This window comes from Passer domesticus, chromosome 1, assembly GCF_036417665.1.
Source record: "Passer domesticus isolate bPasDom1 chromosome 1, bPasDom1.hap1, whole genome shotgun sequence".
Lineage (NCBI taxonomy): Eukaryota > Metazoa > Chordata > Aves > Passeriformes > Passeridae > Passer > Passer domesticus.
The window spans coordinates 87,522,029-87,549,632 of NC_087474.1; the positions used below are offsets into that span (position 1 = coordinate 87,522,029).

General features: G+C 40.1%; 1 protein-coding gene across 3 annotated transcripts in view; it reads right to left on the bottom strand.

The window, feature by feature from the left end:
* Window positions 1-27,604, bottom strand: part of TRIO (trio Rho guanine nucleotide exchange factor) — a 243,488-nt gene that overhangs the window by 108,784 nt on the left and 107,100 nt on the right. For all 3 annotated transcript variants that reach the window (XM_064428332.1, XM_064428352.1, XM_064428342.1), the window contains exons 11-15: window positions 22,981-23,172; window positions 13,325-13,494; window positions 12,250-12,424; window positions 5,532-5,727; window positions 4,775-4,941 (exon numbers count right to left, since the gene is read on the bottom strand). In XM_064428332.1, the coding sequence (XP_064284402.1) occupies window positions 4,775-4,941; window positions 5,532-5,727; window positions 12,250-12,424; window positions 13,325-13,494; window positions 22,981-23,172 (900 nt within the window). The remainder of the gene's footprint in view (window positions 1-4,774; window positions 4,942-5,531; window positions 5,728-12,249; window positions 12,425-13,324; window positions 13,495-22,980; window positions 23,173-27,604) is intronic.

The window sequence follows — 27,604 nt, forward strand, 5'->3', positions numbered from 1 at the left end:
ACAACCTCACCCTCTGACTTACACTTATCCAGATTGTGACATTGTTGTGTTATTAATGCAGGTTTTGCCATTTCTGTCTGCACAATGAATAGCTAACAAGTTTGGGGTTTTTTTCCCATCCTGATAGCATGTATTCGAATTCTCCTATATAAATTCTGGATGTCTGTAGAAAAGAGTAAGTCTACAATGTAGAAGGGAGGGCATGCCAGATGCGTGACTGGGTGCACATTCTGATCTCCTGGGGAGAAAGCACTGGGTCAGGTGCAGCCTTGCAAGCAAGGGGAAGATGGCTCCAGCTTTGGAATGATCTCTCCTACTGCAAAGGTGGCACCTGCAGATCACAGCCTGTGGGCACACAAAAGGGACTATGAAAGAAACTGGGAGTTCCTAAGTTGCTAAGGCACCAGGGGATTTTGAACACTCAGAGAGAAAGCCTGGGTAAGTCTCAGGAGCAGGAAAAACAGCAGCTTTTGAGGGAAGCAGATGGGTCCAACAGACTGTAGATAGAAACGTCTCCATATACATGGACAAATATGGACTATATTTGTCCATATACATGGACAAAGAAATTGTCTGCAAGAAAACAGAGGCAGATTATTTTTTAATTCCTTTTTTATTTTTATTTTGTCTTATGCAAGTTATTCTAGGTTCCTTCTCTACCTTAAAAAGTAATTCTTCCAGGTATGGCATAACCAAACACACCTTTTTAGGGTTCTTATACATCTAGCCTTCTTCAGAGAATTTTAATGAAGGAGGTTGCTTAGGCAGCACCAATTGAAAGCTTCTCTTGACTTGGCATCCCATTATTTACAGCAGCAACAGCTAGAACAGAACATGCCATTTCAAACACAAAGACTTGTCCTCCTGCTTGGTGCAGGTCAGGGTGCAAGTACACAAGCTGGTGAAACTCACAGGAGGAAATTTGCCAACAGTACTCTCTCCCTTCCTTCTGCTCTGACTCAAGGGAAAATATAAGCGTTAGGAAATAGAGAGCCTGTTCTCCTTCCAGGGGTGCTGCCTTCAGGGTTTGTTGGCATGTTCATGTTCCCACCACCTCCCTGTCTGAGTGGATCACAACCCCCATCTTTCCCCTCGCAGCCTTCAACAGGCTAGAAAAGCATCAGCAAAGCATCAGCAAAGGTGTGGAAAAGAGACAGAATTCAGGTCACTTGGGACACTTGAAAAGGTCAGATAGGTAGATCTGTAGGTAAATGCTTGATGTAGGACTAGTTTCTTGAACAGATTTTTGACTGTAACTAAACATGATCACAAGACAACCTGCTTCAGTCTGCTGTCTTAGCTATGTTTTCATATCCATATGGCACTACATGGAGTGCCAGGATACCCTTCCTGAGTAGTATTTTGGGATAGTCAGAGCTCAAGCATCAAGCTAAAAGATTTGCCAGTGAAAACACAAAGCAGCTTAAGATACTCTTGAGTGCTGAGGTATCTGTACACCACTGTACATATATTCATACAGTTATATATCCAAGAATATACACCATGATCAGAACAGCAGAAAACATTGCACTCAAAAGGCTTAATCAGCATACTGAAACCAACTGGATTGGGTTTGAAGCTTGGTAGGGATTTTGACCTTAAACACAGTAAAGCATTCACTCCACACAGTGTAGAGTAGCAGTAAGTAATCCAACAGCTGTATGTTAGGTGATTAATAAAGAAGGTTTGTCTGGCAAACATGCAGCTGGAGTTCTGCAGGAGACATACATTCTCATAAATATTACTCTGCCTCCACCTACTCATATGTCCCTGCCCTGTAAGAAAGTGGTCACATTTTCCTTTCCATGTTACTTTCCCCACATAAAGATGTCTCTTTTATTTCAGTCAGCGTTCTCTTCCCGCTGTCTTCCATGTTTTTTCTACACTGTAATTTGCTATCTGCTTCTGCCCGTTCTGCACATATTACACATCAAGTTGACAAGCAAATTATTTGCAGGTTTTATTTAAACCTCTGTTTGTCTTCTGGCTCTTCTGCTTCCTCCTAGTCCTGAGGCTTGAGATACAAACCTTCAATGCCACAAAGCAGAACTGGCACAATAGTTAAGGAAGAAGCAATACTGAGTGGTTTTGTCTACTCCCTGTGCTTATTTGATAAAAATTCATTAAGCACAAGGTTTCACTACCTAGTGAAAGCTATGGAAGAGAATCCTTGCAAATATTTGTCTTAATTCCCGCAGTGTTCCAGTCTAACTGCTTCACATGACTACAAGCTACATATTTTTATGTATTTTATGTAACTATATAAGTGTGTGTGTGTGCACGTGTGTGAAAATACAACAGCAGTAATGTTGCTTTGGCAGGAAGGATTTAAATGGAAATACTGTCACAATTCCTGCTATGGAGGCAGGATCCGCTCTACATAATAAATATGCTTACACCCAGTTCATCAGCAATAAATCTAATAGAAAATCACAGTAATTGAACAGGAAAACCATATGTTCACTGCTTCAGGCCACAAAACACAAATAAAATAGACTGAAGATGAAGTTTACCACTTCATTTTAATCTCAGGTAAACCTACCGTGACCTGCTGAGCTATGAACTTTTTCCTAGTGCAGAAGAGACATGAGAAGATTATGCTTCCTTAATCATGTTTAATAAAAATAAATCAGATGCGGTTCTCTGAAAAGGCAACTGAAATCTCAAAACTAAGATTTACTAGCTTCAAAGCATTGCAAAGGGCCCAAAAGAAATCCTATGAGACAATGTATTAACATTCAGATTGAGTTCCATTCAATTTTCAGGCCTCAGGCTGGGCAAGTATTGCAGGTGAATCTGTAAAAGTAGAATCTGTAAAAGTAATATAGGAACCTTCTGTCAGCTACATGTTCATGTATGATTGCCTGAAAGTTCACATATATTATGGCATTTAATTCAACATAAAATCCCACTTGATAAGAGGTGTGTTCTAGAAATATGAAACAGAATATGTTTCTTTCTTCCAAATCTCAGTCTACCAAGAAAAGACAGCTGGGTATGTTAATGTACTCCCTATACCTTAATTAGAAGATAAATTTTCCAGTACTTTCTTAAGAACCTAAATTTTAGCTTCAGTTTCAGTCAGGACTAGTAGTGGTTCAAAAGTCAGAAATTTCTTAAAGAGTCATCTACAAAGCACATACAAAATGCACTAGGGGTATTCCACTAAAATCCATGATGTTCATCATCTGCTTGTTTCTGCCAAAATAACACGTGTCATTTTTGTAACATTTAACTTGCACACAAACAAAGTTAGTGGACCAAAGTACTCACTTTATTGTGTAAGCATGCAGTATAAATAACTATTTAGTGTCTTCTAATATATTACATATCACCAAACTGCTATATTCTGTTCTTTTACTGAATATTATTTCAGCAGTTTTTTTTTCTTACTAACTCATTCCACCCAAACTCACTGACATACCATAAAGGGATGAGAGTGCCTCAGCTGGCATTATTTATTTTAGTTTTTTTCCTTCCTTTGCAGATGTGCACTCTCTTCCTTCATCTTTGAGATAAAATGCAACTGAGTACAGAAACTATCCTGATCTGCAACAACTTTATCTCAACCATTACTCATGTGGAAGGAGGAATTTGCAATCTGCACTTACCAACATGTGTAAGTGCTAAGGCAGATAGAGCACAGTTCAGTAGAGTATGCAAAGCCTTGAAATAGAACATCAAGTATTTGATTGACACCTATGGTGCACTGACAGCAGACAACTATCAGTTTTGTGCATTCCTTTAATTCAAGACCACACAGAAGCTTTGCATCTGCTACTGTAGAACAACCAACCACTGCCTGAAAATACTTTAGGAACCTTCTATTCACTTCTCCTAGTCCTAACTGGACCCCTTTCATATTACTTTGCAATGTGGAGTTGTCATTCAGTCTCATTATGGGCCACAGTAATACAACAGACTATAGCAAACTCCTGTGATGCTGCCAAGTGTGAGCAAGATAAAAAAATCTCAGCTTTTTTAGTGTCTTGTTTCTTTTTTAAACTTTCACCTACTTCAGTGCTTATCACTATTTGTAGATGTTTCAAACAACAGACCCAGAAAGTATCAGGTCAGTGTGCAGGGACTATGACTGAGCATTGTTGTTCATCGCCGTACAGATGGTAAAAGCATACGTTTAACATTAGCTCAAATCACTCTATACTTCAAAAACTTGACTTGTATCTATAGAGTATCAGAATAACTTGGGTTGGAAAAAACCTCTACAACCACCACGTCTGTTAACCTAGCACTGCCAAGTTCACCACTAAAGCATGTGTCTCATATCATGTGTCTCAGCGTCTCATCTACATGTCTTTTAAGTATTTTCAGAGATGGTGCCTCCATCAATCCTGTTCCAGGGCTTAAAAACCCCTTCAGTGAGGAAATGTTTCTTAGTATCTAATCTAAACCTCCTCTGGCACAACTTGAGGACTTTCCTTTTTGTCCTATCACCTGTTACCTGGGTAAAGAATCCAACTCCTACTTTGATACACTCTCCCATCAGGTAGCTGCAGGAGTGATAAGGTCTCCCCTGAGATTCCTTCATTCCAGGCTAAACATCCCCAGCTCTCTCAGCTGCTCCCATACGATCTGCTCTAGATCTGCGCAGCAAGATCGGTGATGCAAGTTAAAAACATGCACTTAATGTTAACAGAAGATGAAGTTTCTCAGGTGATCACAGTCCTCCCCTGCTCCCAAGGCAGGACTTTCTGCACGGAGGTGCTTTCCCGCGCGTGTTTTCGGGAGCAGAGCCCTCGGGCAGGGCACGTACCTGCTTGACCTCTGCCTGCAGGTGGCGCAGCTGCACGCACTGCTCCAGGTGCTTGCGGTGCTGCTCCGCCGCCACGTCCAGCTCCTGCTGCTTCTCGTGCAGGAACTCCAGCAGGTCCTGCACGCGGGTGGCCATGTCCACGTCCCTGTCGCAAAGCAGCTCCACACCTGCAGTCGGGATGGTCGGACAGGAATGACTCGCAAAGCTTCCGAGACAAACTGCCCGCTTCCACTGTTCTACGCTTAATTTCCTACTTCCTTCTCCAAGTTCAACCTAATTCTTGGAGGATTTGCTTACATGAGTATAGGGGTTTGCACTCTTTAAGAAGTGCAATATGGGGGTTCTTTTAAAGTCTGATACTTACCCTATGCGATCATATACAGTGAAAAATATCAAATGAAGGGGAACAAGGAACAAAAAAGGAAGATGTTTACTTGAAAGCTGAAAATCTTTTCTTGACTGCATTGATCTGACTACCTATAAAACTAACATTCCCTTATTTACTCTAATTTTACAGACTTCCTGAGTGAAATCCCTTTCTCTAAAAACTAAACACCTTCAGGTGTTACCAACTGATGACATTTATGTGCCAGCATGTTCTCATGAACACCACTGAATGATTTGAGTATAAAGGAGCCCACATCTCCCCAGTTTACAGTTGACCAGCATCCCTGTTATTTTCACGCATCCCATGAGGAGACAGCTGGATAATTCTTAGAAAGCCACTGCCTGGAATAGCACAAAGGAGCCATCTTACCAGATGCCTGCACTTCATTGACATACTGCAGCAGATCCTGCCCTTGGTGGATGACATCAAAGGTCAAGTTATTCATGGTCAGGGCTTTGTCTGCATGATGCTGGAGCCTCTGTTCTGCTATTGTAAGATCTTCAGTGTCAAAGTCATTCATCTGCTGAGAGAGCTCATCATTCCAAGACTCAAGGTCTGAAATAATCTGGGGGAAAAAGGAAGGAGACCATGTTCAATTACCCACTACACAAAAGAAAACAGTTTATTTCCAGTGTCGCACTGATGACTGAGGTAGGGAACTCAGTGAATCCAGCAAAATCAAAAAGCATAGTTTATTACAACATTACTGCAATGTCAGAACTAAATTTGCTTCCTGATATTCTTCAGCTACACTTCAGTTTTCACATTTTAATTCTGGATTTTATTCTTTGTTGCAGGATGTCCTAAGAAGTGTAGCTAAAAAAGTTTTTGGGGTTTTTAACACACATATAAGTAAGTTCTCCTTGTCTGTCCACACAAGTGTATTTTCCAAATCATACTGCAAAGCCTATCTGAAATATAAAATATTCCTTTTAATTACGGTACAAAACTGGTTTTAAGGCTAACATGTAGTGCTTGCAATCCTCATTATCAAAGTGGGCTGAGTTTGTACACATTTGATGCATCAGTTACTTCAGAAAAGTCTAACACACTTATCCCTCAAGCAAATAATCAAAAATTTTCCAGAATTTTCAGCAGTTTTAGCACCAACTACTGCAGTTCATTGGGAAAGCAAAATTATAGGTATCAAGAAACAAGTATGGGTTAGTTCCAGTGTTGTACGATTTCAGGAGTAGGGCAAACTCATGTGAATGGTGCTAAATGAGAAGAAAGTACCTAAAGTGCTAAATGAGAAGAAAGCAGCAAGACACAACAAAAAGAGGACCTGACTTAATGGGCATTAGCAATCAAGTGTCTAAGTGCATAAGTATTTAACCAAAGTCATTTGTTGTCAGCAAAAGAAAGATGTCACTACCCCTTTTCAAGTGGCTGTAATAGTTCCAAAGTTGGTGAGACAGTTAAATGACAAGAGAAATTCCAGGAAAATAGGAATTCTTGATAAAAAGGAGAACTGGGGAGATTAGAAAAGTTAGATCATTTATATAAAGTTTCTGTAGTTTACTACAATCTCTCATGAAGGCTTTTTTCCATTCCACTCACATGATGCCATAAAAAAAACGGACACATCAAGCAATTAATATTGAAATTGTGGCACCAGTGAGTTACTTCCTGTTTTAAAGGTGTTCTGCAAAAAAAATTCCACTTGAATCACTAAGTATTTGAGTTTTACATCACGTCATGATGGGAGATACCAAACAATTAAGGTAGCTATTTGCAATCCTTAAATCTGCTCCGCTACCTCTGCTGAAGTGAAAACATGCAGAAACTCAAGTGCCAGGGGTAGCACTGAAAACAGAAAAGCTAATGACCAAAGTAGACAGGAAGATAGACAGGACAAGGCTTTTAGCCATTGCTTGAAGCTCCTTTCATCTTCCAGGTGCTCTAAATCAAACAGTCTCTATTTAGGCCTTGTGAGTGGTTTTCTCTCTAAAGACACAAAAACAGACCTCCTGTCATACAAAACCCTAAACAAGTTCCCTTAATTTCCTTTTTACTTAGTCCATGCCCAACATGTCTTATCACCTTCCTCTGCTCTTCCCTTTAAGTGATCTGAAATTTTAGGGAAACTTTAGGTTTTCCTGACAGTCCAGCCAGAGAAATTGCTTACTTTCAGCTACCTCTCTTTTCTGCTCTTGTGCATCTCAGCTTTGCTTTTCCCAGCTTCTCTCTGAAATTCTGTGTTCATTTATTATTAGAAGCAGTGGAGGTCATCTAATGTTTGTTTCTTCATCCACTGCACTAGGGAAGTTCTAGGAAAATAGATTTATCATCTTATTTTCATCCAGGTCAGTTAACAACATTCAAAAGTTACCCTGAAGAAATATCTGTAGTTGGACTTCGTCAAACAGAAATCTGAGCGTTAAAAAAGGTTGTGAAACTCCACTATTAAAACACCATCTTTCTAAACACCATCGCATGAAGGATTAAGATTCAACAAGGCACATTTATAACACTGTTTTAAAAAGAAAGCCAGTTCATCTCCCTTCAGAACAGATGATAAGCCTTATCTCTTTTACTGGGAATTTAAGTGGGAATAAAGTAAAAACACACCAAGCTCACAGTATGGCACTGCTGTGGCTGTGTCAGTATTGTTATAATAATGAAATAGACTGTAGTCACTAGCTCCTAAGATTCCCTCTACTTGATAGGAAAAACAACTGGTTTCAAGGGGTCATAACTGTGTCTTGCCTCAGCTAAGAGGTTTCACTGATAGTGCCTCCAAAGAACAGCCACAAACAGCCAGTAAGAATTATAGCTTTTCCCATGCTATTTCATACAACCAACCCCATGCTACAGATCATGGCACACATACTGTTTAAAGCAGTTTAAAACACTCTGAACCAGACCAACACATTTCCTTTCCCCTTCAAAAGATCAGGATGCCCATGATTCCAATAAATAACACCAGCATGTTTTCACAGTGATTCAAAAGCTAAGTAGTCAATGACCATCATAGAGAAGTTTCCTAACAACGGCAGTAATCCTCATATTTTATCATCAGTAATTAGGTGTTGCAGGGTGATCTATTTCAGCCATTGCACCCACTGTGCAAATCTGAAAACAGAGTTAATACAGAAATATAGCATTCACTAAGCCCTCTCTGCCCACACTCATCAGTGCTTCATCTAAAGTTCTGCTTTACAGACAACACTTTCAAAGCAAGCAGGCTCCCATTTTGGTTGTAAAGTTTTGTCAGGACAATCAGCATTAAACAAACAGAACAAATCACCAATAGAATTCTAAAGTAACTGAATCACAAATTCATACTGCTTTCAGGAAATGGACAACCCAGCATAAACACAGGCTAACAATTTACCATAGCATGTGTTCAAGAAGTTCCTGGTGCAGATTCTGAACTGCCTGACATCACTGCATTCTATTAAATGTAAAGGAAACACTGACAGGAAACAAAACAGGGTATAATGGAAGGGATGCTTTCACACTGAGTGGGAAAGAAATAAAGAACCACAGGTCTCTTCCCAGAAGTATCCACCATACATGGTACTAACTGAGTGCTCATCAAGACCCAGTAAATATTGTGTGCTTAGTAGGAAAAAAAATAAGGGAAAATGGGAATGAGAGAGGAGTTAGGTCTCTGTGATACCCCAGCATTTTACATCCTCGTCTTTTCAGCAGTGTGATTTAACAGGCATCTTGTAAGTATGGTATAAAAATAGAGTTGAGATAAAGCTGGAGCTGAAAAGTGTGTGGTATGCTCTGTGTAGAGCCCCGGCACAGGCCTCAAGGCACGGAAGTTACAGACAGGCAAAAATGCTCAGACACAGATGAAACAAACATTTTGGACTGTGTACTTTGCCAGCAGTGTTACCATCCCACTGGGCTCACACACACCTTCCTCATGCTTCTAATCACACTAGCAAGGGAATCTTCACCTACATTATTTTGTTCATTCTTGCCTTTAGCTGATACAGGCATTTAAAAGGAGTCCTTCAAACAACTCACCAACGATGGCACTAAGAATCATGCTGAAGATAGAAAAGGTAAAGTTTATACGCCAAGAGCAAGGGGCAAAATAGAGGCAGTACTGCAGTTATACCAATTTCAGAAAAGCACGAGTATCTGAAAAGTTGTAGGAAAAAATAAAATGAAGCATTTTATCAGCAAATTATAAGGGAAGAGTAAAGAGAAGAAGGGAATTAACCCTGCCTGCTAATCTCACCAGTGTCCCCAGAAGAACAGCTGCATGGCTATAACCCTGCAGTGCTAGGGAGTCCTTTGTCCCATTTTAGCCTGTGTAATTTTGCAATCAGTAAGAGAAGCTAGAAACACTACTTGCCTTCAAGAAAAGCTGTCCTCCCAGGATGCTCCCCTGAATTAACTGCCCCTACAGCCAAGTCTTAACTGACTGGACCAGTCACACAAAATCCTGGAGGAAGGAGAAGGTCAAAACAAGGTCTGCAAATTCCTAGCTGGCATCTGGCTCCTCCTCATTATCAAGTTACTTCAGCTGAGCTTCTGCTTTCAAACAACTGACCTGGAACTAGTCCCCACATTTTCTTCCTGGAAGCTTCCGAACAGATGTCTGCCTTCAGGGAGAGGGAAAAGAGAAGCGTATTTTGCTGAGGAAGCAGAGAAGACATGGTACAAAGACAGCAAAACAATCAACATTTTGCTGAAGTCACTGCAGCCAGGGCCATTTTCTTCCTTGAAGGACTCTCCATCAATCAAAAATAGGCATGATTTCCAAGCCATATAGACAAACTCTTTCAACAAGCTAACCGGTGCTTTGCTTTACAATGTATGTAGCAAAATGTGAAGCATGCCAAGTGTCAGGTTTAGAAAAAGCAAGACCTGTCAAGTGTGTGCAGTTTTGGGCACTACAATATAAAAAAGACTAATCTATCAGAGAGAATCCTGAGAAGGGCTACGAAGATGGTGAAGAGTTTGGAGGGGAAGCCATATGAGGAGCAGGTGAGGTCACTTGGTCTGTTCAGCCTGGAGGAGACTGAGGGGAGAGCTCCTGTTGTGGTGCAGGGTTGCAGTGCCCCCCTGGCTGTCAGCTGCCTTCAGCTCCGCCGGTGCAGCCTCCTCCCTGGCCCGGGGGGGTAGAGAAAAACTTGGACAGCAACTCGGCAAGCTCCCTCAGTGGAAGGGCAGGTACCAATGTCTTCACTCTCATGACCAGTGACCAGACTCAAGGAAACATGAAGCAGAGTGAGAGGAGGTTTACATTGAATATCTGGAAAAGCTTCTTCTCCCAGAGGGTGGTTGGGCACTGGAACAGGCTCTCCAGGGAGTGGTCACAGCACTAAACCTGACAGAGTTCATGAAGCATTTGTGCAACACTTCCAGGCACATGGTCTGACTCTTGGGATGTCCTGTGCAGGGTCAGGAGTTCGACTTGATGACCCTTGTGGGTCCCTTCCAGCTCAGTATATTCTCTTCTATGATTCTATGAAGTTAGGATTTGAAGTCTTCTGATGCAAAATCCTATGGGCATCACCAAGTAGCAGTACCGGAAGTAGTCCTACCTATACAGGTGCTGTCCTAACTGAAGCACTAGAACAATCTGCAAAGCAGGGCTCCTGCAACCAGCCTTTTGCTACTGAAGAATCCTGGCTTACGTAACTTATAACAGAGAGCAATCAACTTAAAAGCAAACTTCACTCAAACCTTTATTCTAATTCCTCCATTAATTTTCCTGGTATGCACTGTCCCACACAGCTGCCATTCCTTCAAAAAAAGCGTTCTGAGAACATCTCACAGACATCAAGCACTGTTGATCTCTCCTGCAAAGACTGTAAGCATTGAGATAGCTACTCTCACATGATCAAAGCAGAAAAGCCACTCGCACATAGTCAAAATAGAAAACTCTCTGCAGACTAGTGTGAATTGCAAAATTGGAAAAAAAAAAACCCCTTCTTTGTCTTCCTTTACAACAGAGTTGTTATTACTGTGGAGCACACACTCTCACTTCCTCTGTGGGTAAGGATCAAGGAACTGTGTCTGCCTATTTCTGCACTGCCCCTAATAGTGTGCTTAGCTAAACCAGACTTCAGCCATGAAGTCAAATCAAATCCTAATTTTCCGAAGGGGAAGAAACACCCAAACCAAAACATTAAAAATCCGGGACGCTATCAGTAAAAACCTGAGAAGCTTTCTGCTGACTGTCTCTTTTACCTTTACATTCATAACCAACAGTGGCAGCTTTTACTACACACAAGCAATGGGGCAAACTTATCATTTTAACTCATGGTTTTCAGAATTTTGAGGTAAGTCATTATACACTCAAACAAGAACATTTACCAATAAATAACCCTGAACCTCACAAGGTACCAACTTGTTTCAGTCACTGTGTACAGCATTAGTAGTTTCATGAAATCATATGAACTTAAAGTTTTTAAGTGCAACTCTGCTAACCTAAGTTCCTTATTGAGTTTCATGTCTGTTTGTGTACACGTTCCTGCACACAAACAGAAACTTTTCAACTGATAAGCTGATATGTAACTCCCGTCGAAGTTTGGACAGGCTCAAAACTTCTTGAAGTTTTGCAGGGGTGAAGCACTACAACAGCTATTGAATTATTTGTGGAGGTGGAAAAGAATTTTATTTTTAAAAAAATAACAGCCCATAGAACATCCTCAGTGATCAAGACAGAATTTCAAGTACCACTTGCAGCTGCCAATTGAAAACTGCTGATTTGGTAAAGGAAAAGAAGAGGGTTGTTACTACAAAGCATCAATTTAGAGGGTTTGTATGAAACCATCTTGCAAGTCCTATTCAATCAACTTCAGGCATGCTAGTTGTATCAAGGTAGTCTGATATTCAAGCTAAACTTAGCGCATGAAGTAACTGATGCATTATAATTTTACCTAACATTTGCTTAAAGATGCACCAAGAGCAAATCAAAAAGCTCAGCTCTGCTGAGCACTGAGCTCTTTGGACACTTTCACACACAGGACAAAAGCCTTAGTTCAGGTAAGAATTAAGTCTACCAGCCATTTGAGCCATTGTAGTTTGCCAATGCAACTACACAATCTCAGTGTAAACATTCCTACACTAGAGAAGAAATGCATGCAGTGCAAGTCTGAGAGCAAACACTCACATCTATTGCATCTCTTTCAAATATGCGGAGCTGCAGAAACAGCTCAAGCTTGATCTTGCGTTCTTGGAAAAGCTCCTCCATCTGAGACTGGGCCTCATCCAGCTGCTGCAGGACTGTCTCTATGTGGTTGATCGAGCTGTTATGGGGGGTCTTGTTACTAGAAATGGCAGAATCCCTATTCAAAGCAGAGAGAGGGGAGGGGGAAGAAAAAAGAGCATTATTGAAAAAAAACCCCATACGATTTGGATGCTATATATATGACCACAAGATATAAGCCTGCTTCGGATAAAATTGTTGCAAAACATATTGCACAAAATTAAAGTCTGTACATCTTTGTAAATAAAAAGTCCAACTACGTTCAAGTACTCGGAAAAAAAATTAGGAAATTAACTACCTTCATTTTTTTCCCAATTCAACATGTAAAGACATTCTGTTTACAGGAAGGATAAAATTTAAAACCAGAGACAAATGCTGCCACTGTGAAAAGGAAGTAGCATACGATAACTATTTACTTTCCTGAATCTTCCTGGCAAGGAAAGAAAATCAAAATTAGTTCATTAAAAAAATTACCTGATCTTTTATGTGAGTATAAAACCTGCAAATTCAGATTTGTTAATCTCCTATATGAAAGAAGACCAGCTGGGAACTAAATTTATTTACTTGATAATTTTTTGAATGAAATGGACCACAAACTTGGCTTTTACTACAATGAAGTTACTTGTCAGTATGCAAAACAAATTCAAGTGTCTCTTTATAAAAAGGCTGCTACTCAGAATTCAAAATGCAGTGGAGCCCTGCATGTCAGACTACAAAAACACATAACTGCTTCTATCAAAAAGGTAGCTTATGTCAATAAAATCTCCTTCTTGTGGCAGCAGTGTTTATAAGCTGAGCTTCCTGTAAACAGAGGTTTAGAGACCATCAGTACAGCATGAGAGATCCCTGTAGTCCTAATATTTACAAGTTTTATTTATAGGTCATATCTTGTACTCATCATCTCTACCCTCAAAATAGAAATAACCTCACAGAACATCAGATAAACACCAGGAGAGATTTAAATAAAAATATGTTTTACCTTAGTTGCTGTATGAGATCTTCACCTTCTTTTATGACATTGACTGTAACCTGCAGAGTGGTCTGTTGTTGTTGACCAAAACGTTTAATCAGGTCTTGGACAGCCTCCACAGACTCAGCATAGACATCATCAAGCAGTTCTTTCTGAAGCTCTTCAAGCCACGTCCACAGCTAAAGGAAAGGGGAAAAAGCAAGAAATGTAAGCCCGAGGATCAGGCAGTCAACTATTCTGAATCCATCTCCCTGGACAAGAGAAAACAGACTGAGGTGGCAGGAAGAAAGAGGATTTGTTTTTCTTCATAGAAAAATCCCATCCTCATATTAATGAAGACAAGCCTTCGTTTCAAAAAAGGTTTTCGCTTCTTGGAAATACCAGGAAAGCTTTATCCGTGTTGCTAAGTCACCCTTTCTTCCCCATTTTGCTTCTACAGAACTGAGCGTATCCGATTGAGCAGCACAGAGTTCATAGTGAGAATCCCATCTGCAGCTCTGCGCGAGAGTCCCTGGGAGAGAAATGCTATGGTAACACTCTCTGAGAGAAGGGAGGAAGGAAGGAAGGAAGGAAGGGAGATGTATTGTAGCCACCATCAAATTTGCACTGCCAGGCTGACACTGCACACAGACAACATAACACGTTTCAGTGGCCTTCAAAAAAAGGAAAATGAAAGAGCATTTCAGAAAACAAAATACAGAGACAAATCAGATATAAGATGTTATTGTTCTATCATGATGGTGTTTGCCCTTCTGATTTCAGTTTCACACTATTACAGCAAAAATCATCATAAGCAATTCTACCAGTTAATTTGAAATTCATTCTCCCTGCTTCCCATGTGCACATATCCCTGGCTCAAAAATGGCCATGCACCACGGCTTACATAAAAATCCCTAGGTATATGCTGGACAGGTATCACTGCTGGTCACGTGAAGAACCCTACAGTGTTCTTTTCCACAATTTCATGATGGAAACTCTTGCCATTAGCAAACCATTAGCCATCTACTGTGGAACTGAAAAAAAGCAGCAGGAGCATGGCTGTGTCCTGCAACACTCCCATGAGCAGCACCAACATCCCACTGGAACAGCTGCTCTTACAGGAAGCATTCAAACACCCGGTCTCTCCTGTCTATTCTACTATCCCATCCCAAATGGTGCTATTCCAAGAACAGGAGTTTGCTTTTTATCCCAAAAGAGTAACTCTGAACCCATAAAAAGTATTACGGTCTTTTGAGAACATTTTAATCTCTGCCTTTGAAAATTTTAGAGACATTTGAACCTAATTAAAATGTTAACAGTGTTAAAATACAAAACCAAGCAATCAAAACTGGCTGAAATTCAAAAGAGAGAAACTTGACTGTTTTCTTTATTTCTTTGCTAACCATTTTCTACAGAAATAGCCACTTCATGCTGCTGTTTGTATATGTATGTTTTGATCACAAAGGTTTCCTAACTAATACATTAAAATAGAACTCAGTGAATGATTCCAGGTGTTGATTAATTAGTTCCTTTGAAACTTTGTTTTAAAATCAAATGCCAATTTTGGTATCTCATAGCTTTATATGCCTCCTGTAGATTTTGAGTAAACCAAGCTATAGGCTAAGTTTTCACAATTGGGATGAACTAATGAGATTTAACCAGACTCTTGTCTACAAATCTCCTACCCCCTCCTCCGCAAACCAGCACTGTGTGTTCATACACACTGTTATTCTGACTACTCATATGCTTCAAAGACAATGCTTGTCACAAATCTGAATGCAACTCCACAGTTGTCAGCACCACAGCACAGCAGTCTTTCTTACTAAAAGGACCACAAATCAATAGAACTTTACAAGTGGGTCAGAAACACTCGTCAACATTAATTCCAGCATAACCCAATGCAGCATCCAATTTTTTTTTCCAAATGCATACTTCAGAATGCAACTTTAACTGGGAAACAAATGAAACTTAAGAGCAAGAAGTTAGAAAATATAACCTGAAGATTTTACTCAGTGCCCAGAGCACATGCATTCATTCCTCTCTTAGATTGTGAAGTTTATGCCTGACCCATAAAAATAGGGCATCGAGTCAGAGACCTTCCAAATGAGCTGTACAGTACAGCTTGCAACTGTGCAGATACAGACATTTGAGAGCAATACTTTGTTGTTTTCTGCAATGTGCTTGGTGCTGGCTAGAAGACATTGCTGGGTCTACATGCTTACATACACTCCATGCTTACTGTACTGCCTACAAAAGGCCAAATTCACACAGATATTTACTACAGAGGAACTGGGATTAAATATATTTTATTTCTCAGACTGTATCAAGTTTGCCCCCTGGGTCTCTTAGAAGTACCTGTACTGCAGTTCGAGACAGGTCTGAGAGCCACTTCAATTCTTAACAACATGCCTTTTGCAGCTGAGCAGTGTCAGTCCTTTACAAGGAACATACCTCACCTCTTCATTTCTTATTCACATACACTTCAGCCACTTTTATAACTGGATGGTGATCCGGCAGAAGCAACAAAACCTGCAAGTGCTGAACTGGTGAGGTATTGTGCATGTGAATAATTCCCTCAGAGCTCAGCCTGGATGCTGGAGACTAAGCCAACAGAGGACATGCAGACCTTTCCCTCTGCACAGCCAGCTCAAGGCAACACCACCTGACTTGAGCAGAAGGACATGGGCACCAGCACAACCAAGTGTGACGCTGACTGGCTAAGTGCCTGGTCAGCATGGCATCACTACAAACATGGTATCTGGCCCCCAAGGTACCAAAGGGCTCAAAAATACATTTGCCTAGCCCATGACCTGAATTGTACACAGCTTGGGAAGCAAAAACATCTTATGAAGAGTGCAGAAAGAGAAGGAGAGTAATTAGTATGCATTACTTGCCTAGCTGTGATTCATACGCTGTTGAAAGTGGAACAAGTTAAGCCATTTAAGTGACTAAACAGCTCTGTGACACTGCCATAGCAGAAGTTACTCTAATACATTGCCAAATAAACGTTTTACATTTATGCATCAAGTAAGTTGCTGACAAAAATCTTCCCCTCAAAATAATCTAGGTGTTTATAAACAAAAGTTATGATAAAGCCACCACAGATGAATAAAACTGTCAGATTACTAAAGCTGGATAGAAATTCATGTAGTGTATTGAGAGAAGCTTAATTCTTAATGGGTGGCAGTAGCCAGCTGGCTTCTCTGCAGCTTTCAAACCAGAATGAACCCTGGATATACTGGAAATTACATAAATTACCTGGTTTTCAGATACAAAATTAAGGTTGAAGACTGTACAAGGTTGCACAGCAAAGCCAAAAGAAAGCAAACAGTTTACAGCAGGGGGTGAACAGAGACTAGAGCTTACCCATACATGTTCAGCAGTGCAGAATTACAGATTTTACAGTGCAATGACTTTCTGAAGTAACACATTATTCCATAAAAGAGAGCTTGGCAACAAAAATCCAGTGGGGGAAAAAAACACAAACTCATCATTAAAAAACTATTAACTTTCTCTCGGTATGAACTTTTGAGCAACTTCCAGTCATGTTTTTTTCTATTCTTTGTAGAGAAGTAGCATGAAGATCCCTAAACAAACATCAAATCCTCTGATCTCAGTAAGAACTTTATCCAGCAGCAAGACAGCTCTAACACATGGTGAGAAAAACTGCATACAAAACTCAATCCAGTCACAGAAGGAGGTTCTTCACCTCTTTTCATCTGCTCTTTGTATCTTATCAGAATTAAAATTAGAGAGGAAAATAAAATTCTGAATCCCTGACAGGCAAATGTTTCACTCAGCAGATTTTTTTTTCTTGATCTAAATATAGCACAGACTAAGAAACATCTGCTTGAATGAGCCTGCATCCTGTAGTACCTCTTTCCTAAGTTCTTGGGAGCATGCCATTAGTCACTGAGATGGTATTATTTCAATTGTCTGCAACATCCTGGAAATTTCAGTGTTTCCATCATGGGCCTCTATCCATTTAAGTCCCATCTCTGCAATCTCCTGAAACACTGCAGTTAAATAAGACCCTACTGTATTTTGCTGAATTTAAACAGAGAACAATTGTTTCTGAGTAAATACTTCACCCAAGAGCACAGAGTTATTTATTAGGGTAAAATATCCATCATACTCTTTCACAAGTTATTTTTTCATTTTTATAATACTGGCTTTTGGATTTGCAGTCTGCCTTTTCAGTAGGCTCAGGCAAAGAAAGGCACATGGTTTCTGCATGTAAAAACTGCAAATTCCTCTTTCTGCCCCCGTCCCCCAGCACAGTGTTGCAGTATGTGCATTACCACAGGCACAGTTGTTGAAGGACCTATTATTTGTACAGGGCCAAATGTTATAATGGTGTTCCCTAATAAGTATGTCTAGGCATAGGAAGGGGCTGGTGTGTGTGTGTCTGCCTGTAAGCTTTGGCTTTGAGGATATGCAGTGCACAAAAAATGTGACTTTTGACAAACAAAAACCTTAAGATGTTAAACACCACGGGGTTTGTCTTCCAGGGCCTTTAAGAGGCATTTAAGATGTTAAATGCTTGCATTTTTTTTTCATTAGATATAATTATCTTTAAAAGCTTCAAATACCCCTATCTATCCTATGGTTATAAAGGAATTAATTTCTGATTCAGAATAAATTCATCCTTGCAGCAAAACCAAGTTTCCCACATGTTCATAGAATTACATCAACTACTACTACCCTGTTAACATTTGCCCTATTTCTTAACTGAACAAGAGAAAAATGTCTATACATAGCTTAATAGAGCATAAAGGCCTACTTCTGCCTCACTTTTGTCAAGCACTCTGTGCTACTTCAGTTACACTGAGACTTTAATTTCATCCTTTTTCCAAGCAAAGAAGCGACCAGTATTAAAAAACTCAAGAGAGAAGAAAAGCTGTGCTGGCAAACTGAATTCCAGTCCTACCAGCAGTAAGCCACTACACATTTGAGTGTGCAGCCACTGAGAGTAATTCTTATTTCTGATTTAAAAGTGTCCTCCACAACTCTCACAAGATGAGCAGTGTATCAAAATACTGACCAGAATGCGCTTCGTATCTTTTAACAGACCTGTTATATTGACCACTGCTGTGCTATAATGACACAATGAAAATATTAGAGATGCATGAGCCAAATCGATAAAAAGCCTTTCCATGTAGATGGGGGCATCCAAGAGATTCTCTGCTGCTGGAAACAGCACGAAGAGGAGAAAGCAGCCTTTTTTGTGACATCCAAATTTAACCTGTACACTGCCAGCACAGAAAGATTAAATACCCAGGAGGGGCATGCAACCAAAGGAGCAGAGCTGTCATCTCAGGGTCTACCTCAAGACAACATTAATGCAAAGCTGTGCTATGGACACCTTCACATACTGGGCAACACAGAGCAAAGTGTATTTCCAGGAGTGAGTTGTAAGACAAAGCAAGACTACTATCAACAAGCTTTTTTGAATCAAAGGCACATGCCTCATAGGCGTGAATGAATGGGCAGCAAAGCAAGGCCTCCTCAGCCCTCCCTTGCACTGGCACCCTCAAAATGATGCCACCTTCCCTCCAAAGCTTGCACAGACCACTGTTTCATTACTTTGGTAATGATGGCTTCGTATCTGAAAACCCAGCCAATTCCACTTCCCTTCTCTTTGTTTCAACCCCAGTCTATTCTGGAGCAAAGTTTAGTTTAAGACAAAAAAAGTAGAGTCATGCCTTCTAGTAACACCATTAAGCATTCTGTGTTTACATGAAAAGCGCTCTGAGCTATTTTATAATCAACTTGTCAGAATACACACAAAAGGTTATATGCAAAAAAACAACAGGCTCTTAAGAGATCATTCCCTTCCACATACAGTCAGCCTGATCTGCATTCCCACACTTGACTCCAGTTAGGAAAATATCTGTTGCTCTTCTTTGGCACTACAACAAACACCTGGCTTGGACAGGATTTCAGTCTTCCCACTCACAGATGCTGAGGGAGCCATTTTGGAGACAGTGTGTGTGAACATGTGTATGAATGTGTATGGAAGAATTTGAACTCACACCAAAATGCTGTTCATCTCTAGTCTGTGACACACTTCACAACAGAGACTATTGAGACTCCTGCTCCTGTGTTCTGCACACAACCTTTTATGATAACATTTGAAGATAACAGGAACAGATAAGCAGTTATCTTTTACCAGGGCAATTTTTTTTCACCTCATCCCTTGCCATCTTATTAAATGTCCAAAGGCACAAAGCCATAAGGGTTCCACTGTCTTGCAATGGTCTGTGTCAGATGTTCAGCTGTTGTATGCTACCCATCCTCAGGCCAGGAATCTGTCAAGACACTGTACTTCCAATGCAAAGATCCTGACAGGGATATTTATGATCCAAAACACTTCTAAAGCTTGGCAGTGCACAGCTTAACTTCAGTACATCACTTCACTGAAGAGTCTGGCTTATAGATTGAAATTTCGCACTGTAGGCATGGGAGGTAAAAATCAATATTCACAACCTCACAATTTTAAAACTGGTAATAAGATAGCAGTATGTAATCACAATTTACAAATAGCAGGCAACTGATTTTCTCAGATCACTGCTAAGCAAAATGAGTTATACCATTACATGACATTGTATTTCTGTCATTTCTGAATAGCTCCTTTTTCTCCCCAGTGAAACATGCTGTCTGTTGAAGTCAGTCTGTGAGGAGTCTGAGAACTTATATGTTGGTTTTTTGATATTTGTAAGCCACAGGGAGCTCTACCAGCTTGTAACAACCTCACTACAAAACTTCTGGAAAGGCTAAGGACAGACAGTATTTTCCATGTGCATCACAACAGGCTGCTGCACACACAGCACACAGCTGCTCTGTGCATACAAAGAGCAAAAGTCTGTTAGTTTCAGGAAGAGCTTTTCGTGGCAAGCACACTGTTGAAAGCAAAAACTGCCGATTTACTCAGCATGAACAGAGTGAGAGTACTGGGCAGTCACTGAAGGGCTGCTGCTTCCTAGACAAGCGGAGAAAACATGCAGGCAAATTCTGCATCAGGTATAAAGGTTATGTAAATCTACGGGGGAGAAGTGGTAACAGAATACTCTCATCCAAATGTGAAGCATTCATTCAACATGAAGTATTTCTGGAGGAAAAGAATAAAACATACCTCAGAGAAATCAAGGGATTGGAAGGATTTGGAGCCAGATTTCAAAACCTCAAACAGCCAACAACTCAGACAAACAGCTTTTCTAAGGTCTGCAGCTCACTCCAAACTCACATACAAACAGGAATTTAAGTCTTCATGTCTATTTTTTTTTAACCAGGAAAATACAAAAAACAGATACTAGAGACAGAATTTGCCCTGAATACTTCAAGGGCAAAATGCATTGGTGCGGTTTTGCTTTGGTTGGTTTTTTTGTGTTTTGGGGGTTGACTGGTTGGCGGGTTGGGCTTTTTGGTGCTCTTTTTAAGGGTTTTTTTTTTATTTTACAACTACGGCACCTCCTTCTGCTTCAACAACTAACCTATTATCCTACTGCCAGAACTGCTCTCTTCACTAGCTATGTGTGCATGTTAATTTCTTCACAATACAGCAGAAAGGTTATGTTGCTTACAGGTATGCACTAATTTATTCAGCGACTTCCCACATCCTGCAGGAGGAACACAGTTCTCCTGCCAATAAGCACGGATGTCTTTCAGGTTAGGGCATTTTTATCTTCCATCTGCTTTGTGATGCCTTCTCAGCACTCCATACGTATGTTTGATAACAAACAACATGCTCTTGAAAATAGATCAGAATACAGAAAGTACATGAGAGCTCTGAGCTTGCTGTTTCTTTGCACCTGAACCAAGGACTAGTCTACTAAATATGAACCACCCACCTCACTCCCTCATCTGTATTTTTAAGTAGATTGCAAACATATAAAAATATATCCTTCACAAACAGGTAGTATTAATTTTTTTCTGTGCATTGCTAGGTATAAAGGCCATTCATATCACAAAACCAAACTAAAAAATCAACATCAACCACTATAGTACTTTCCCCCCAAAGTCTGGACTGCAAAGAGGCTTCCATACTAACAGCTGTGTGTGCTTACAGACTCAAAATAATAGCCATTTTCCCAAAGAAATAAATCAAAATACAGAATACCTATTTTTTTTCTTTTCAATAAAACATTATTATCTAGGGGAGCACTGGCAATGTGCCAGCACATCTGGATCAGCCTCCCAGAATTATTCAACAGTGACTCACATATCAGTCTGCCCTTCAGGGTTTTTTTTCATTTTTGAAAGCAAATCCTTTTACACTCTTGGTCTTTCACCACCACAAACAAGTGTATTTTATTTAAATACCATTCCAGCTGTTGTTTTTAATGCTAAGAGAAACAGGCAATGAAGAAATATATATGAAAAAAAATGAACACATTTCAGCAGCTGACTGCTCCTGCGCTTCATAACAGATAAGGACCAGTACTATTTGCTTGACAAAGTGAAACAAAAAAGCTGCCCCCTAAGAACAGTTTATGAAACAGCATTTATATTTTGTTTGAACAAGCAGTGTCCTGTGAGAGTATTGGCAAGGAACCATCTAGCAGAAAACTGATGGGGGAGCTATGTACTCATGTCTAAAGCTAAAAAGTAATTCAGTCCTGACCTCCTTCAAAGACCAACTGCCTTGTGCTTTTGTTTCAAGTGTAAAGCAGATGTTTCACTTACAAAAAACTCCCACTCATCCTCTAGGAGGTTTTGCTGAAGAAGCTACTTTGAATACTATGCTTTGCCACTGAACAGACCATTTTGCAATGTACAGTGTGAGGAAGGAAGGCACACTGGAACATGCTGTGATCCAGAAGCTTTTCATATTTTCACTGAGTTTGAACAGTGAGGAGACTTAACACGAGCTTAAAACAGAACCCAAGTAACATAAGACTGTCAAAAACCAAAACACGTTGCTGAAGTCCTTATTCTTGCTGTAGCCTGTTCCACCTTCTCCCATGAGATTAAAAATTCACATTCTGTGTTTTGAATTGGAGCAAAAAGCTAATCTTACTGAAAATTAGTATGGCTGAATTTTCTTTTTCCTGGTGACCTTGGAAGAAGACTAAAAATTGCAAACATGAGGCAAACCACTGCCATCTTATCAGATAAGATCTTTAGGTTGCAAAGAACTGTCAATATACCAGATAAAAATGTGATGTGCAAAACAGAGAAATTAAAAAAAGTCTCTCTGGGCGACAAGGTTGCCTTCAGTAGCCTTGCACTTCTGCCATACATTTCATTATCCTGAACCATGTCTGTCCAACCATGGGTCTGGTATGTCAGACAACAGGAGAGCTAGTTGGATAAAAAAACCAAAAATGCACAGTATCTCCCTGCACAATGCTGACTTTTAGCGATACCAGATCCCTGATACGACCCTTCTCCCTCCCCTGTGACTGAACAAGCATGTGGACTTGTGCAACTAAGGAGGTAAAAGCTGCTTCTGAAAGTAAAAAAAATAAAAATAAAATAAAATTTTAAAAATCCTTAAGCAGAACCACACACAGTGGTTCTGCTTAAGGACCACAGCCCACAATCCACAGTGAATTACAAACCAACAATCATCATACAACAGAGGTTTCATGGTGGCCTATGGCAAGTTTCTAACAATGAAAGTAACACTGGATAATACTGGGTTTAGGACTTGAAGTTATCATCACAATTAGTGGAAGTTTTACCTCTTTAACATGAGTGTGAAAGGACACAGACATGTCCAGCAGGATCTTGCGCTGCTCCACACGCCTGACAAAATCCTGTATCCGGTCTTCGAGCTGATGGGCAGCTTGATAAATCTCCTCCGGGTCACACTCCCCAGTCTGAGCAAGCTGCTCTGCTGCTTCTAGGAGCTTATCTGCATTCGTATATGTGTTCTGGAGAGAAATAAGTTAGTTTCAGAGTATTAAATGAAAGAAAAGTCAGTCAGTACATTTTAAAGCCACGTCACTAATAAAAACAAAATTACAAAAAGGCCCTTGGAATGTACTTGTCTTTCTTCTTTTCTTAAAGGCAACACAATATAATCTTACTAAAGATTTTGTTACATTTCTATATGATTTTTCACTTAACTGTGAATAAATTCCTTAGCTCCTTATTTATGCCTATTCAAAGGTTTCCTCAACACAAAACATGAACTTAGTATTTTATATACACATCTAGAGTAAAGATCACCCAAAATGCCTAATTCACTACATGAAAACTGGCCTATTTCAATACTGGAAAAATCACTACAGGCAGGGACAGAGGACTTTTCAAATGTGTACTACTAGAGCTGAAGAAATTCTAACTGCTGGTAGAGATACTTAATCAAGGAAGGTGGTAGAGACACTTCCAGCAGGAAGGTGGAAAGTGACCAATCACAGAAAGAGAACATTTCTCTCCATCCTTAAAGAAGTCAGAGATCCAAAATTCATGCACCAAATGTATCATCATTTGTGAAACAGCAGCAGCATAGGAAGATTTAGAAGTGAGCTATGGCTGAGTATCCTAGTGGAACAGTGTCCCAGTACATCCCAGGATTAAGAAATGCAGATCAGAAGGCGTGTAAGAGACTTGAGACTAAGCAGAAAACAATGGAAAAAGTCTGGTCTCTGATGTGCTAGGAGTGCTACGGTGCAGAGAAGAGACAGGTGTTTAACAACTCTTAAAGCTCTGCATTGCAGCCTGCCTCAGTATCTTTCTGTTAATTCGAAACAGGACTGAGTCCAAACCTTTGTTGCTCTTTTTGAGCCTAACCTTGGGTTTTCATGTTTTAGAATGGTTCTCAAAACTCTCATCAAGGAAGGTTAAAAGGATGTTAACCACTGAAGTAAAAAACTGAAGCCAAGTCTAGCCTGATAGGTTGGCATCACAGACTAAAACAAGAAGAAAGCATTCTTGACAATACAAACTACACCTTTTGCTTCTCCTTTCTACCCTTCTATGTTCTCCCGACCTCTTTTAAACCAGGCAAAAACAATCCCTGATAGGGGATGAAGCCTATGCAAATGTGCTTTTCTTTGACATAAATATAGTATCATACATCTAATTAACATTATAATATCCACAAAAATTAAATCCAAGTCCAGCCCTAAAACTGAACTAAGGGGCAGGAAATAAGAGCTCTCCCCCAGGGTATCAAGGTAAATTACCAGACAAGCCCAGGACAGATTACATGACTCAGTGAAGCTTTCACATATTTGGGGGAGCTCCCCCTTAATTTATTATGATCTATTTATGCATGGAATTAAATCCATGCTGTTCCTTGACTTTGACTCTCAAGCTCTTCCTTAACTTTTAGCTTTTTAGTTGTACGAAGAGATAGATGGTTTCCCTGGGAAGCATGCAGAGACAACACGAACTTATGCTATTCAGGGGGGAGCAGGCTACTCCACGCCCCAGACCACTGTCTCAGGCCATGCTGGCCCTGAACACACTCTGAGCTGTGCTTGGGTGTCCTGCCTTCCATGCCTGCAGCTCACATGTGTTCAGGAGGCAAGGACAGAGAGCCTCAAGGCACTCCTCAAACAACAACTACTTCATCAGTCCAGAGCACCACACCCAGCTGCAGATGGCTGAAACAGAAGTTTCCCATTTTAATGAAAACTTTATCTCACATGTGAAGCATTGTTTACGAATTCCAGGAGTATCTTCCGCATTACACAGGCCCAGGCACATCTGACTTCTCTTTTCTGTAAAGGGGATGGTGAGCTGCCTGTATTTAGAAAAGAGCACAGCCTGGATGCTGCTTCAAAAGGGGTTGCAATTCTCAAACCTGGCAGTAGGCACATGCCTCCTTGCTCAAATTTCACTTCCAAGTAGAGCTGGAGTATAATATAAACTGCCCCTTGGATAGAAATCACATTAACTAGGTGTTCAGTACCACCTACTGCCTCCCCCAGCTCTCTGCTTGCTTCTAAACAATGCTCAAAGGGAAAAAAGCAGTAATGTGAAGATTTTTGAAAATGCTTGTCCCGAGGGGCAGCCTCTAGCTGAAAGTCAGGCAAAAAGAGCAAGAGTTCTTCCTTAATGGTGCTTATGCCAATTTCCTAAATTCAAGGAAAGGCAAGGAGCCTTCAGGGTGACAAACTTCTTCAGGATCTCTTCACTGGCACACTCTCCCCAGACCCCAGGGGAAAAGGAGTCCTGTAAGAACTTCAAGATCACCTGTAGTCCATCCTTCTGTGCCCCAAGGTGCAAGTCTTTAATAGGCATTCTTCTCCAAAATGATGAAAAATTCTCCATAATGGAATTTACTACCTCCTCCAACTACAACGTCCATCATTTTTCCCATCTTTCTGTTAAATAATGTTTTCTCAACATTCTTCATAAAGAACAAACACCATATTTTTAGAAAGCATATGAAGTGACGCATCACAGAAAACCCAAAGATTAAATTTCAGACACTAGTGCAGATATGACTACTACTGACAATAAATACAGAAACAGAAGTAAGTGGAGATATGGACTGCACTTCAAACAATCTGGAGTTTACTGTGGTCTGGAAAGGGAAGAGCGACACATGGATGGCCAGAGACCAGCAGAGGTATCCAAATCATTAAAGGTATAGAAAACAAGATAGAAGACTCATTAAGTACAGTGGACACTATCACATTTAAGCATCAGACAATACATTTAAAATGAAAAAGCAAAGTACTTTTCATCTAAGGAGCAATTAAATTGCATAACTCATTGCCACAGGGTCTGGCACACATTCCAAGATCATAAAGGGGTTCAAAAAGTAGCCTAATTAAAGAAAGAAAAGTCCATCAGTGACTGGTTCAGATACATCCTTCAGTTCCAACATCAAACAGGCTCAGATAACTGGGAGGGTGAAGGTAACTTTTTAAGCATACAGTCCCTTTTCTTTATGCATCCAGTGAAAACCACAAGTCAGTGTAAGACATGGACCTTTAATTTGATGTATTGCAACCATTTCATGGGTAAAGTTCAGAACCAGTCCAAATTCATAACCCATTTTTATGGGAACGTGGGAACAGGTGTTGACAGTGAAATGAAAGGTGTATTCAGACAAGGTCTGCAATAATCTTTCTTGCACATCTCTTGCACCAAGAAAACTTACCTGTGGGAAAAAATCCCACTAATTAATTGCTGCCATACACCTTTTGTGTTTCTTGAGCATAGACTACTGTCAAATAGCGGATACAGATTACATTTGAAACCCAAAATCTGATTTAGAATTTCAGACAAAAATGCACACAGAAGTACAACTATAATATTGACCTGTATCCAGTGTTGTAAGCTGAAAATTCATGCCCATAAGTGAATCAATTATGTCAAAATTTGGACACTTGACACTTTAACCAAACAGTCTGATGGACACAGAGATGAACATGGAGAGAGGGTCAAAAAAGAAAGAAAAATATGGGTAAGTAGAAATTTAACTGGACAGGCTTCACATGAAAAGAAAAACACAATTTTACAATAGTGGGTGCAAGCCAAAGTATGTAATGTGTAGAATTAATTTGTAATCAGAATTTAGGGAGGATTATTACCTGAGTTTCGACCATCTAGCTTTTGTAGTGGTAAGAAAAAGTGTTAAAGAAAAACAAACCTTCATTTCACATTAATTCAGAAGTGACTAATTTGTGAGACTACAGCCCATTGACTGGAATGTCTATTCCATTTGACACACAGCTTATTTTAACATCTCTTTGTATGCTGTTGAGGAAATGGCACCTCATTCACGTTAGAAAAAGAATGTGGGAAGAAGCAGAAAGGAAGAAAAAAGAAAATACATTTTTCACTCCCCTCACAATCAGGAGTTAGCCTTTGACCAGAAACATGTCAACATAACTGTTGGCTCCCTGGATGTGCCAGAACATTGCCATGCCAGTGACACTTCATTTAGCATTACTTTCAACTTCTGGCTGGAACTGACTGAAAACCCCTAATAAAGCCCAGAGTCCTACTAAAAACAAACAAAACCAAAATCACAACAGAAAGAGCAACAACAACAAAAAAAGCCCAAAATAAAAAACACAACAAAGACCTGGATCAACCAGAAATGTAGGCAGAAAATAAGTCAGCCAAAAGTTACTGGTGCTTTAACAAGGCCTGCAGAATGCTGTTTTATACTCGAACATAATCTTCCTTGTAACAGCAACAACAGGAATGCCTTTTGGGCTGCTTATGTTCATTTTTACAGCAAGTAACAGGAACAACTCAGAGGGTGTGCCTCTCTTGGCAGTAACTCGCTACACATTCAAGAGTTAGAGATGAAAAAAATACTTATTAGATCATTTTGTCCATCCTTCTGTCAGTGGAAGATAGTCCCCTGTAGTATATTTAAGTTCTTTGACCAAT